This window comes from Macrotis lagotis, chromosome 2 (genome assembly GCF_037893015.1).
Source record: "Macrotis lagotis isolate mMagLag1 chromosome 2, bilby.v1.9.chrom.fasta, whole genome shotgun sequence".
In the NCBI taxonomy this organism is placed as follows: domain Eukaryota; kingdom Metazoa; phylum Chordata; class Mammalia; order Peramelemorphia; family Peramelidae; genus Macrotis; species Macrotis lagotis.
Window position 1 is genome coordinate 8,823,129 of NC_133659.1, and position 14,315 is coordinate 8,837,443.

At 38.7% G+C, this 14,315-nt stretch overlaps 1 protein-coding gene across 5 annotated transcripts in view; it reads right to left on the reverse strand.

Moving 5' to 3' along the window:
* The window catches only part of LRRC7 (leucine rich repeat containing 7), a 594,014-nt gene that overhangs the window by 410,435 nt on the left and 169,264 nt on the right, over positions 1-14,315 (reverse strand). The window contains exon 2 of one of the 5 annotated variants that reach the window (XM_074221202.1): positions 3,267-3,349. The exons of the other annotated variants lie outside the window; for them this stretch is intronic. Within the exon in view, the coding sequence (XP_074077303.1) occupies position 3,267 (1 nt within the window). The 5' untranslated portion in view covers positions 3,268-3,349. The remainder of the gene's footprint in view (positions 1-3,266; positions 3,350-14,315) is intronic. 5 annotated transcript variants of the gene reach the window in all.

The window sequence follows — 14,315 nt, forward strand, 5'->3', positions numbered from 1 at the left end:
CACTCATATAACCAAAATCAGAATTGACAACGTTATGCATATATGGGAAAAGAAGAGACTTCAGAGATAATCTAGACTAATCTCAATCTTTTTACACATGAGAAACATGGGAGCCAGAGAGCTGGCAAGGCCTATACAAAGAAGGTACCCAATAATGAGTGACACAGCTCAGATTTACAGAATTGGGCCGTGAACCAGGTCCTATGATATTGGTCCAGGGCTCTTTAAAATATCCCATGCAGAGATTTTTATCCTCAAAGTCAACTGCTGATTTGGGATGTAAACTCTCCTTTCTCTTTCTCCTTGGCTCGCATCCCTTATCTGCCCCAACTCTGGAATGTTCCATGCTATATTTCCATGATACCATTTGTGTTTCACTTTCAAGAACCATTTCAATCAAGTCTCACTGGGGTGAGAGTTGGCAGGAGGAGTCCTCAGTATGTGATGGTCTACTCCATGTCTCTAGGGAAGTGCCCCCCACCACAAAAGCCCAGCGTATGTAGTTAACACTGACATCACACTTGAAGGTGTCCCTAGTGTCCATTCTGTCTATTGTCTAATTTCATTCTCCCAAAAACCTGGTCAGATAGGTAATATAGATATTATTATCCTCAGTTTATAAACAAGGAAACAAGCCCAGGAAGGTAAGTCATTTGCCCATAATCACACAAAGGTATGGGCATTAGGAGATGACATAGGGCTTCTAAATTCAAAGTCCATCGATTTGTTTACTATGCAGTTCTACTGCTCAACCATTACAAAGTATACTGGACAGACAATGAGCAAAGGGAGGGAGGGAGGAAAGAAGGAAGTCAGGGACGGGTCAAGGAAGGGAACAAAGAAGGGAAGAAGGAGGGAAGGTCAAAAAAAGCCTTGCTTGTCATGATATTCACTAGACTTTTCAGCAGTTCCTAAGTACATTGTAGGTTCACAATAACTATTGGGAGGCTGGATGATTGAATGAATGGTTGCCAGGCAATCGGAGAGAACTTTCCTATGAATGGGCAATCTGAAAGTCCATAACAACCTAGCCTTAGCCAGTGGAAAGAATCTAGCTGTGTGTTTATTTTATTCACTCTAAAATATGATTCTCACTAAGATCTAAGGATGACATTTGGAAGAAGTTAAAAATTGACTTGGACGTGCTGTTGATCAAACCATTTTGTTATTTTATCACATACGTGTTGGATAAAATAGTGACCTTCAGCTGGCCTTCACATGTGCAAGTCTAGAGAAAAGCACTGGGGCAACCGTTTCTATGCCGGTCTTTAATCTTACTTTCCAGGAAGCCTTTCTTGATCTGCTTTAATGTTAATATCTGCCCTCAATTGATTGTCTTCAATTTAACCTGTTTATTTCTTGAACACAGTTGTCTCCCCCATTAGATCATGCACTCTTAGACAGGAAGAACCATCTTTTGACTTTCTTTATATTCCCCAGGATGTTGTATAATCATAATAATAATAATAATGCTTGTATGTTATATTAGGTGCCTAACATATTTCTTACTGATGAGTGATTTATGAAATATGAATTGATGGAAAAGAAATCTGGATTTTGAGAAGATAGATCATTTACTGTGTGATTTTGGGAAAGCAATTTTGCTTTTCTGTGCCCTCATTTTCTGATCTAAAAATGTGAACATTGGGAGAGATGACTGGCAAAGACCTTTTAAACCCTGATGTTTTGGTGTTTTGCCAAAATTCAGCAAGAAATAAGAATTTATAATTATAGGTGCTTGTACTACTTAAAATGATTTAGTTTCAAATGATAAGGAAGTTGTCTATGGTTGTTTAATAATGCAGCTCTTTTCTTATCTGTACCACCATCATCTTTATCAATGAGATATGATGGCATAGGGAAGAGAATGCTTGAGTTAAGAGTCACGGGGTCTGGATTCAGATCTCTTTTCCTTGTCTAAAAAAATGAGTGAGTTAGATGAAATGATCTTTAAATCTTAACTAAGTAGATGATTCTTGTGTGGAATTTACAACACTGTTTTCAAAATTGACAGTTTTTTTAAAGTAGTCATCAAAGTTATCATTGAATCTAAAGTTACTACCCAGGGGATTTGATTTCATTATCTTTTTTTTAGGTTTTTGAAAGGCAAATGGGGTTAAGTGGCTTGCCCAAGGCCACATAGCTAGGTAATTATTAAGTGTCTGAGACCGGATTTGAACCCAGGTACTCCTGACTCCAGGGCTGGTGCTTTATCCACTGAGCCACCTAGCCACCCCTTCATTATCTTTCAAAGAAAGGAACTGATATCAATAGATGATTGCCTATTTATTCCCTATGTACATAATTGTTTGAACATTGAGTGAGTTCCCCAATAGATTATGAGCTCTTTGAGGTTAGGGACTGTCTTTTGCCTCTTTTTTGTATTTCCCAAGCTCAGCACAGTGCCTTAGCACATAGTACATATTGAAGAAATATTTATTTATGGATAGTAAGATAAATACATGTTTCTCTCACATCTAATATTCACTGATTTGATTATAATCCTCAAAATACATTTCAGGATAAATTATTTTTAATTTTATAGTAAGGATATGATGAGATCTTAGACCTTTCTCCTTACCACATAAATTTCTTTGTTTATCTCTTTCCATTTAAAAAAAATTCTTTCTTCTGCCCACCCACCTCATTCATTAAAATGGAGTATTTTTTTTAAATAATGCTTCCTATTCGGTGTCCTGAAAATGTCAGGACGTCCTGATGCATTGAAAAGAAAAATCCTCCAGAGCTAGCAGCTTCTCGGAATTTAAGAAATGTAACCTTTCAAAGAGATTGGATTTGATTCAAATAGAAAACACTTTCATAAAACCATTTCTGCTCAAGGATCTTGGGCTTATTTTAAAGCTTTATATTATAATTAAAGTTTTCAAGCAATACAGGGACATTCATTTACTCTCTTCAGTAAGACATATACATATATTGATCTAGGCACGAGAAATGACCAAAAAAAGCATCCTATAGCAACACACTTTAAAGACCCAAATCATTATTGATATGAGATGTTTCCTAAAATTCCTTCTGGACATTTTCTCCCTAATTGATTGAAAGCTGTGGTGTATGGTCACCCAGCAGTGGCTAGTACCAATTCAAGATTCCAGGGCTGAATGTGGGTCACTGACAGACCTTGGTGAACGTAGTAGGTATTTATAATAAATGTTTACTGATTGCTTGATTAGTGAGAGACTCCCACTGCCAGAACAGGACAGCATTCTACACACTAAAGGGTAGAGAAATAATTGAGTATCTACTTGCTAGTTATTCCTGTCTCTGCAGACTTCTAGGATGGGACCACTTGGACGCACATTTTTTTTTGTCAGGAAGCGGAGGGCTCCTTTAAAAAAAAAAGAAGAATTTTGATTAACTGCACATATAGGTGTACATGTGGCATCAAATTGTAATGACGTCTGCATGAGCATTTTGAACACAAATGGAATGGGGGATATTCCAATCCGATGCTTTCCAAAGGGAAGGAATATGTCATAATATGGAACAAAGTAACAAGACATAGGGACTCAAAACACAATGTTCTAGTTGAGTCAAAGCAGTTTTTATTCAATTCAACAAGCATCGATCAAACTCTTCTTCTGGTCAAGGCGCTTCAGGAACTGATGATACAAAGGTAAAAAAAGAAAATAGCCGCTGCCCTCAGGGACTTTAGGCAGGAAAATGGACCATCTCCATTGATTTTACAGTATCAGGCTTTCTAGCTTCATATATCTGTGATAGGAGGATTTTTTTTCAGGAGTCTGTTATGTTCTAGGCAATATGTTGGTGCTGGGGAAACAAGGGAAAAAAATCCCTGCCCTCAAGGAGCTTACATTCTATTGAGGAAAAGCCACCTGCACATAGAAAATTAAATATATAATGAATATGAATAACTCATTGAGGGAAGGGTACAAGCATCAAGGGGAGAATGAAGATGGGCTTCCTCTGTGGGGTAGTATTTGAACTATAGAAGACAGAGATCCTAAATGTGGAATTAGAAGGGAGTGTCCTAAATGGGATGTAAAGAAGTCTGGGACAGAATCAGGGGATGGAATACTGAGTTTAAGGACAGCAAATGGACCAGTTTGGCTGGAGCCTAGAATATGTGAATGAAGCTGCAGCTGCATCTTTGCATGGAAATCTGAGAAGGCTGTATATAATCCCGCAAGCAGTAGGGAGCCACGGAAACTTCTTGAGTAGTAGAATGAAATGGTAAGATTTCTGCTAGAAAAATATCATTTGGCAACTATTCAGAGAGGGAATTAGGTAAAATCTTTAAGCAAGAAAGAGAATTTCAAGGTTTACCATCCCCGTAATCTGGGACAAAGAGAATGAAAACTGGAACTAGTGTGATAGCTGTGTGAACAGAGAGAAGGCAACAAAAACCAAGAACCAGTGGAAGCTAATGAGTCAAGCAAGCAGGAGAACATAGAATATGAAGAGAAGAGGACCCAGGAGAATGCTCTGGAATTAATTCAGGCATAGGGAGAGGGGAAAAGATGGTGCTTTAGCAAAGCAGCAGAAGTGGACAGGGTCAGATGGGTAGGAAAACCAGAAGAGAAGAGGAACCCCAAAGTCTAAGGTAGAGAGACTCTTTAATTAACAATAAGTAAGTCAACAAATCTTTATTAAACCCTAGTTTTATGACAGATACTGTGCTAAGTGCTGAGAATAAAAATGAAACTAAAAAAGACATTTTGGAGAAAAGGGTAGTCTACATAATCCATTACTGTGGGGTGGTGAAGAGGAAGGAAGACAGAGAAGACCGTTGAATCTGCCAGTTAAGAAAGATATCACTGATCATTGTGTAGAGAGCAGTCAGTTGAGTGGGAAGGTCAGAAGTCAGGTTGTGTGGGAAGCTTTTTAAGATTTGTGTGGGAAGACAAGAATTTAGGATTGGAGACTAGACAACTTGAAGTTTGGCTGGAAAAAAAGAAAGAAAAGAATCAAATGATTTGAAGAGATGTAGGGTCTATTTTTTTTTCTTTTTGCATTTTTTCCTGTTTGACTATGGTTTTTTAAAAAAATACTTTCTCCAGTATACTCTATGCCAATGCTTTTGTTTAATTATTTTGATTTTTAAAACATTTTAATGGAAGACTATTAAGATGTTCATTCTTTCTCTCTCTTTCTCTCTCTTTCTTTCTCTTTCTTTCTTTTCCTTCCTTCCTTCCTTCCTTCCTTCCTTCCTTCCTTCCTTCCTTCCTTCCTTCCTTCCTTCCTTCCTTCCTTCCTTCCTTCCTTCCTTCCTTCCTTCCTTTCTTTCTTTCTTTCTTTCTTTCTTTCTTTCTTTCTTTCTTTCTTTCCCTCCCTGATCAGCAACCATTATATCAGAGGATTACATAGATTTTGTTACATTTAAACAATATTTTCCTATTAAAAATACATACCATCATCTGTTAGCATTCATATTGTAAAAAATGACACCAGGTTTACAATAAACACATAAGTTGTATATAAAATGCTCTTTTGCTAAGTAATAAATGCCATTTGTGTAGAGTTTTAAGGTTTCTGATGTGTTTTAAATCCATCATCTCATTTGATCCCAATGATAGCAATTGTGGAACAGGTGGTTGGTTCTTGTCCTTCATTATTGGAAGTGGCATCAGTATATTAGAAACAAGTTACAGAGTGTCCGATGATGGCTGATCAGACCGATATGAGCCCGGAATGTTCTACCATAGGTTGAGCACAACTAGGCCATGTGCAACAGGTATACCATGCATTAATATGCCCATTTAACGGATGTGGAAATGAAGTTCAGACAGAGTAAATGGCCTATGACCATCAATTAGTGTCTAATACAGTGCTTTGGATATGGTAGATAATAGTATTATGCTGGGGGAAAAGGCCAAGGAAAACAAATCTAAAGCCTTTGCATTAGAGATGATGTAGCCACAATGATTCAAGGGAAATTACTACCCAAGACAAAGAAGGGACTAGTAAGAGAAGACACAGTTGCCCTTGACCAAATCAAGTCATTTAACCCAGACAACAGCTATGATAATAACAACAATAAAAAGCATTAACTATTCTGAGCGCAGAGTGAACTAGGAGCTGTGCCAAGCGCCTTGCAAATATGGCCTTATTCCATCCTCCCAACAACCCTGGGCGGAAGGGTCATTATTAGTCTTATTTCACAGTTGATGAAACGGAGGCAGCTGGAGGTTAGGTGACTTGCCCAAGGTCAATCAGTTAGTGCCTGAAGTCAACTTTGAACTCAGTCTTACTTTCCAGGCTCAGCAGTCTGTCCATTGTGACACCCAGTTGCCTTAGATACTACCTGAAAGTAGATTTGAGTTCACCACAAGAAAGAAGTCAGTGTTAAGAGGAAATCCCAAGATGGAATGGGCTGCCTAATGAGTGGTGTTAGATCTAAGGTTAGACTAATGTTCTGGTCCTATTATGGTGAGTATGGTGTTTGTTCAGGAAATGTCTACACTTCCTTCCAATGCCAAACTCTAATGATGAGCTTTAGCTTATCCATCTTTGTTAGGACAAATTCTGAATCACTGTAGTCATCACAAACCAACTAACTTTTTTTTTAGAGAACTTGATTCTCCCATTTCTAAGAGACCCTAAGGCCAGGGGCTAGTGAACTGGGTTTGGAGATTAGCATATATTACAAAGTTTGTTACTCATTAGCTCTGGAAAAGGGAATAAGTCACATTCCCACTTCACAAGGGCAGTTTAAAATAAAATTTAAAAATAGTACAGGGCTACATATACTTTTAAGAGAATGGCACCATTAGTATGTGTTATAAGTTCCAAGTACAATTAGTTGTCTATGATCGTTTCTTGTCCATTACCAGACAAGAGGATCACTATGAATCGAAGATGATGTTATACTTTATTGATAGCTAATGGGCTATTTTTTTAAGTGAAACATTTTTCTTTTATGCCAGATTCACTTTTTCAGCTGGTTGAAAATAATACACAGCACTGATTCTAAAACAATTACTCGTTCAGAGCACCATGTTCTATTGTCTCCAGGATTACAGCAGACAAGTTATGAGACTCTTACATGTGATTGTGTTATTTCAAACAATTCACTGCATGTTTATTGAATCTTGGATGTCATAGTCTGGAGTGGGGAAGGAAATATTATTTCTATAGCACCTATTGTGTGAGAGGCTTTGCAAATATGATCTCATTTAATCTCTGTAAACAGGTGCTGTTGGTATCCCCATTTTATAATTGAAGAAACTGAGGCATTCAGAGGTTAAGTCCCTTGGCTGAGTTATCCAGCTAGGAAGACTGAAGCCACATGTGACCTCAGGTCTTTCTCACTCTTGGCCTGGCATTGCCCAACTACTAAGACTGTCAGTGGCACGCTCTTGGAGACTGGTGATCTAAAGCATGGGTTCATGATTACCTAACTCATTTCTAGGAGGCTCTCCCTAATACTGAGTCTAAAGCTTTGTCACATGTAACTTTTATCATGATTCTAGTTCTGTCATTCTGTAGAGTTCTATGGAGTAAGTCAAGACAATTTCATTGTAGAACTGAAGAAATGTCAACTCTGGTCACTTGGGAGGCAGAGAGACAAGCAAATCCCCAAATATTAAGTCTGGCGTACCCTGTGTGACCATGCTATTTCAGAGAAGGAAAATCAAATAAGAAGAATGCATTCACAGATGTTATTATGACATAGAGGACCCAAGGTTTATAGGCAGAGTAACTGGATACAGGTCCTACCTTTGTGACTTTGGGCAAGCTCCATCATCTCCTGGGATGGGAAGTAGGGTCGCTCCTCAGGTTCCTTTGACCACTAAATCCCTATCTACTCAGTTAATAGGAAAGGATGGGAGAGATTTCACAGTGAACAATTAGCTGGGTTCAAAGGGAAAGGGGACAGAGGCCAGGCTGAGCCACAGATGTGGATGATGCTTATTCAGTGGAATCTTTTTAAGTGACATTTGATTTTTCTGTTACAAGGGACACTGTGTCTGAGTTATAGCTCCTGCCCCTATTGAAAAGAAAAACAAGATGTGTGTGTGGGGGGCTAAAACACACAAGCCTTCATAAAAGATAGACTGGGGGGATTTGTCCTTCTTTGCAAAGACTTTAAAACAAGGAGCTTGGGAGAACAGTGATCAAAACCCAAGGGCTTAGCAGATGCTCTCTCCTATTTGGGATAATACATGACTGGCTATTTGAGGCCTCAAGGGAAAGCTTCAGTTTAAAGAGATTTTTCAGGAAGACTTAGAAATAGAAGTATTGTTTGAAAGCTTTTGAAAAAGCTCCTTGCTTCCAGCAAGAATAGGGTTTTTTTTTTATTTCTAGTTTCAAGTAATTTAACCAGCAATTGTTGAAAATATATTGGGCCAATTCAGAAGTCTCAGTCTATGTAAATAATCCCTTAAAGCATCCCCAACCATCTGGGATTTCAGGCACAATAGAATTCTTGCTGATCTCCCCCAGGACTGGTCAAGCAGAAGTAAAATGTGGGACCATGAAGACTAGGGTTCCATTCTTGATTCTGACATTTCCAGTGCAGAGGGACCTTGAGTAAATCATTGTCCTTCTCAGCTGTTTTCTTACTTGTAAAGTGGGAATAATAAAAATAGGGCTTGGGAACCTTAAGGGACTATGCAAATGCTAGCTACCATCATCATTTATCTTTGATTTCACTTTATTCTTTTTTTTCAGAGGTAGCTTCATGGCAAAAAGGAAAGAGAACTGGAGCTCAGGTCTGGGAAAACCTGAGTTCAAATTCAACTTCAGATAAAAGGTGAATAGCGATAAAATGCCTCCTTCATAGGGTTCTTCTGAGGATCAAATAGGGTGAACTTTAAGACACTATGAAAATTCTACCTATGATTATTTTCTTCATTGTCTTCAGCTTCATTATACTCTTATCTTCAGAGGCAGTTAGGTGCAAAGGAAAGGGCACGGGACCTCGAGTCAGGAAGACTGGAGTTCAAATCTGGACTCAGATAGCTATTAGCTGTGTGACCCTGGGCAAGTCACTTTATGTCTACCTGCCTCAGTTTCCTCAATTGTAAAATGAGAATCATAACAGCCCCTACTTAGCAGGATTGCTCTGAAGATAAAATGAGATTATTATACTTTCACATATGATTCTTTTCTTCCATCACTGTTCTCCTCCTGATACAAGCTTTCGTCACCTCTTGCCTGGACTATTCTCTTCCCACTATAATTTATCAGCCACTCAACTTTCAAATTGATCTTCCAAACACACAGGTTGGGCCAAATTACATAGACTTCCAAGATCAAAGGTCAATCCTCTGTTGGGCTTTTGTAGCCCATCAGAGCCTTGTCCCTCCTGAACCTTCTAATCTCTTAACATCTTACTCCCTTCCTTGTACTTTTGGGGACATGGCATTGGCCCCTTGGTTGTTCCTCTCCTGGGACCCTCCACCTCCCTCCTCCAGACATTTCTTCTGATGAACAACAACCTTCCAGATTCTTGGGCTTCCTTCAAGTCTCAGCTAAAATCCTACATTTTCAAAGAGAAGTCTTTTCTAGTGCCCCTTAATCTGGTCTTTTCTTTCTGAGAAAATCCCCAATTTACCTGGCATTGAGCTTTTTTCGATCTCATTGCTTTCATGGTTTCTTCCCCTTAAACTGGGAACTCTTTGAGAGGTGGGACTCTTTGGATCTATCTTTGTGTCTCACTGTGCAGAGTGCCTTAAGAAATACATGTTGACTTGATTGATCTCAAAGGCCATTGAGTCCAAGACCATGATGAGACCCAGAGAGGTTAACTTATAAAGTCTAATCACCAGACATGTTATTGAAATGTTGTTAACGTCTACTTCCAGTGTCTAACTTTCCACAAAATGATATTATCAGCAAAAGCTATAATGCATTAAAGCTACCAGTGAAACATATGGATAGATAAATACATAAGGTCTCAGAAGACAAGGACACGTTCAGTTAAAAGTCATTGGTGAAATGTATGAATGGGTAAATACATAAGGTCTCAGAAGACAGGGACCAGTGTGTGTGTACGCATGCATGCAAAAGGTTCAGTTCAGTTGCCCAAAGTCACACAAGGGGTAAGCAGAAAATCAGGATTGGAACCCAGGCCCTAGGATTCCCACATCTGGGCTCTATTTTTGCCCAGCCCTCCACTGCTTTCCAGAACTATGCTGTAAAATAAAAAGCTTTCAGACTTTCCAGTAGTCTAGTAGAGCAGAGGCCCCCAGAGGCAGGCCCTATCTCATGTGGGCATCCTATGCAGGGCGCATCCGAACATTAAACAATCACGAATGCGACTGGAAGGTGGAACCGTAGATAATAAATTGTCTGACCGGATTGCAGAGCCAAGAGCTCTGACTCTGGTCTTCCATAGCAATTGACTATAAATGAGAAAGCTTAGTGGAGGAGTTTAAATATTTATAAAAATTAACCTTCCAAATCCCAGAGGCCCAGTGTTTGACAACATCAAAGCTGGAGCCCTCCATTTCAAGCTACTTAGCGAACGATAGCTACCAATAAAGCAGAGGCCCAGGCAAGCTGGGGTTCAAAGGCTTTGAAATGTCAAGAGGGGAAGGAACCTTAATACTTGGAAATCAACACTGAATTAGCTGAAAAGCTCCCAGCCTCAATTGAATCCCAGCTCACTAGATTGAGAGATGTCCCTTGTCTCACTTTCTGCAATATTCATTGACTGCTCCATGCCAATGATGTACTATGTGATCCTTGGACCACAGACATTTTCAGAGCTTAGAAATTTGATAAAACAAAATCTAGCATATTGCAAAGTGATTCCCCTGAGACTGAAGCATCAGCTAGGGAAAAAAAATGGCGAGATCATTCAATCTTTTCATTCCCTTTAGACTCATGTGATCATAGATACAAAACTAGAAGGCACCTTTGAAACTACTTGATCCATTATACTCCCATTTTACAGATAAGTAAAATGAGACCCAAAGAATTGCCCAATATCACACAGGTAGGGACAGAGACAAGATTGACTCCAAATCTGATGCTCTGACCACTCTGTCAAAGTCACCCTCCCTTCTTATCCTCAGAGTTCTATATACAATGGAAGAGACACTAGCTTCAGAAACAGAGCACCTCGGTTTAAATATTACATCTTTCAATTACTCCCTGGGTCACTTTTAGCAAGTCAGTTATTTCATGTAGGCCTTATTTTATATAGGGAGTTGGACTAGGTGGTCTCCAAGTTTCCTTCCGGTTCTATTATCATATGAGCCCATAACTATCATTAAATTATTCCTGATGGACAAATATAGCCTTCTTTTAAAGGGTTCATAGAATTGCATGGTGAGGATATGCTGTCTTAACAGAGCTGGAATCCCTTTATAAAATAGTAAGCATTCAATTGAGTTTAATTAATTATTCTTTCCAGATTGAAAACAGTTGAGACATAATGGGTTTTCATGAACTCCTTTGGAGTTCATGAAATCCTTCTATAAACCTTTTGCATCATAATGAGTGGAGATCTGTTGACATTTGTTGTCTGTCACAATGATTATAGCTCTGGTGGTACTCATGTTGTACCAATGTGTTCTTAGGTATTAGGCTCTAAGTTTCAATTGAGATAAGAGCTGAGGAAATGGATACTGGTGGTAATGATATATTCCATGATACAGTGCATAGTGTGCCAAATTGAGAGGCAGAGGATTAGGACTTAAATCTCTACTCTGCCATTTGTTATCTCTGGGACCTTGGGCAAACCTTGTACCTTCCATGGGCTTCAGTTTCCTTAGCTGTTAAATATGAAGTATTGGACCACATGATTTCTAAGCTGGAGACTTATACTCTTTTAACCATTTGAGTAATTTCCCTCAAAATGACCCTGGGAGGGACATGGAAGCATTTTTTTCATTTCAAAACTTACTATGAAATTTCAAGATACAACAGCTGTCAGCCTCAGTTTCCTCAACTGTAAAATAAGGATGTTGGACTAGATGACTTTAGAAGTCCCTTCCATCCCTGACTCTATGAACCTAGGAATTACTTCAATGCTTTCTATAAATAGTCTTCTGCTAAGTTCTGGGAATAAACAAAAGAAAGAAAAAGTCATTGAGGAGCTCACATTCACTGGGGATATAGCCTACAGATTCTTCTGAAGTGTCTGTGATTGCTTCAGAATGAGAGTTCTTTGCAATAATGTGGATCACAACCCATCCTTGCTTGTCCTCCTCTACAGTTCTTGTCTTTGTCCTCCCATGTATCTTCCGCTGGGGATTTACCAACGATAGAGTTTCTTAGTTGTCTTGACTTTGGCATGATTGACACTGGACTCATGCATGTTAGTTATTCATTGCCTATTTTATAGATGAGGAAATTGAATGTATGGGATTAGGCTGGTTTGGTATATCTCTAGAAGAAAGAAGTAGAAGGGAAAAATTTCCCCAAATTGAACACTATCCCAAAGCATTGCCATGGAAAGTAATGGATGATTCTTTACTTGAGGCCTTTAAGCAAAGGCCGGATGACCACTTGGTGGGTCTATTTTAATTGAAAAGATTTTTCTATGTATGATTTGACCTAGATGGTCTACAGTATATGACACTTTCCATACCCATTATCTCCCATCTCTCTGGTGAAAATGGAAACTCTTCCTTTCAAAGATGAGAAAACTGAAGCCCAGGGAGACTGAACATAATGCCTAAGATCATGCAGGTGGAAAATGGAGTCAGGAGCTCTGACTCCAAATTCTCTAATAACAGCTACCTTGACTCAGGAACCTGTAATGACTGGCTCCCAAGGCTCTCCATAATCCAGAAGAATCTACTTTTTTTTTTTTTGCCTCTTTCAAAGAGTTTTTAAACTACTTGGGAGGCAAGACTAATTTACATGAAAAGATTGGAGATCAATATGAAAGAGACTATGGATTCAGGAAAATATTAGGCTGAAAAGCTCCCTGAAGGCTATTTTATTTAAGCTCTTCATTCTATAGATAAGGAAACAGAAACCAGGAGAAATTCCCCCAAATCAGTGGTGAGCCAAGATAGAACTCGGGGCTACTTTGACCACTCTGATCTCTCACTATCTGACATTTAGAGATTAGAGTGTTTAGAGATTACAGTGTGAAACTGATGACATTTAATAGTCGCCAAACAACATGTGTTGATTAACTGGTGGAGAAATAGGATTTGGAATCAAAGTATTATTGAAATGAGATGAAACTTAATAAGAGAAAATTTAAAGTCTTTTTCTTAGAGGTTAAAAAATAAGCTTCATAATTACAATATGAAGAGGCATCCCCACAGAGTAATTTTTCTGAAAAAGATTTGAAGGTTTCAGTGAACTGGAAGCTCAGTGTGAGTCAGTGCAACGTGGCTAACAAGAAATCGGACACAATCTTAGGTTTCATTAAGAGAAGCTGAACTTCCAGGGGAAGTAGGTGAATATTCATTGTCAGGCCTCACCATGCTCATCTCCCTCTTGGTTGGACTCCATCTCTGGACTTCTCTGTCTCCTTGCCAGCTGCTTCTCACTATAGAGAAATCTCTGCCCTTGGGATAGTTCTCCTGATGAGTGAGGTTGTAGCTCAGATTGCCATTTCATGAGGTTCACCAGTCATACCCAGGTAACAAAAACAACATCATTTATATAGCATTTACTTTGGGCAAGCAAAGTGCTAAGTGATTTGCAATTATTATTTCATTTTAATCTCTCAACAACACTGAAAGGTAGGTGCAATTATTAGCCCCATTTTATAGATAAGGAAACTGAAGCAAACAGGCATCAAATGACTTGCCCAGGGTCAGCCAACTAGTAAGTCTTCTTGATTCCAGATCTGCTATTGCATCACTTAGCTTAACTCACAGTCTGGAATTATTTTTCTTCCTATTTTTTTTTTTTGTTTTACCAAGGCAATGGGGTTAAGTGACTCGCCCAAGGTCACACAGCTAAGTATTAAGTGCCTGATATTGGATTTGAACCCTTTTCCTCCAGACTCCAAGGCTATTGCTTTATCCACTGTGCCACCTAGCTGTCCTCATGACTCTAGAAGACCAGCGAAGAAACATTATCTACCCACCTACTCACAGAGAAGCCATGTGTGTATATATTCATTCTTTACCCCAAATCCTTTTATTCTTTCCAGTTTGATTTTATTTTTTTTATTTATGGAACAAAACACATTTCCATAATATAGTATAATTAAAAAATGACTGCACATGAAACTGAAAATCTATTATTAGATTTCATGTAAATATTTTCTTTTTTCTCTCCTTGCTTTTCTCTCCTCTTTCTTTTTCTTTCATATCTTCTTTTACATTTCTACCATCTATTTCTACCTATCATCTACATTTCTTCTTCCCTCCTTCTTTCTGTCTCTCTCTCTCTCCCACCCCTTTCTCCTT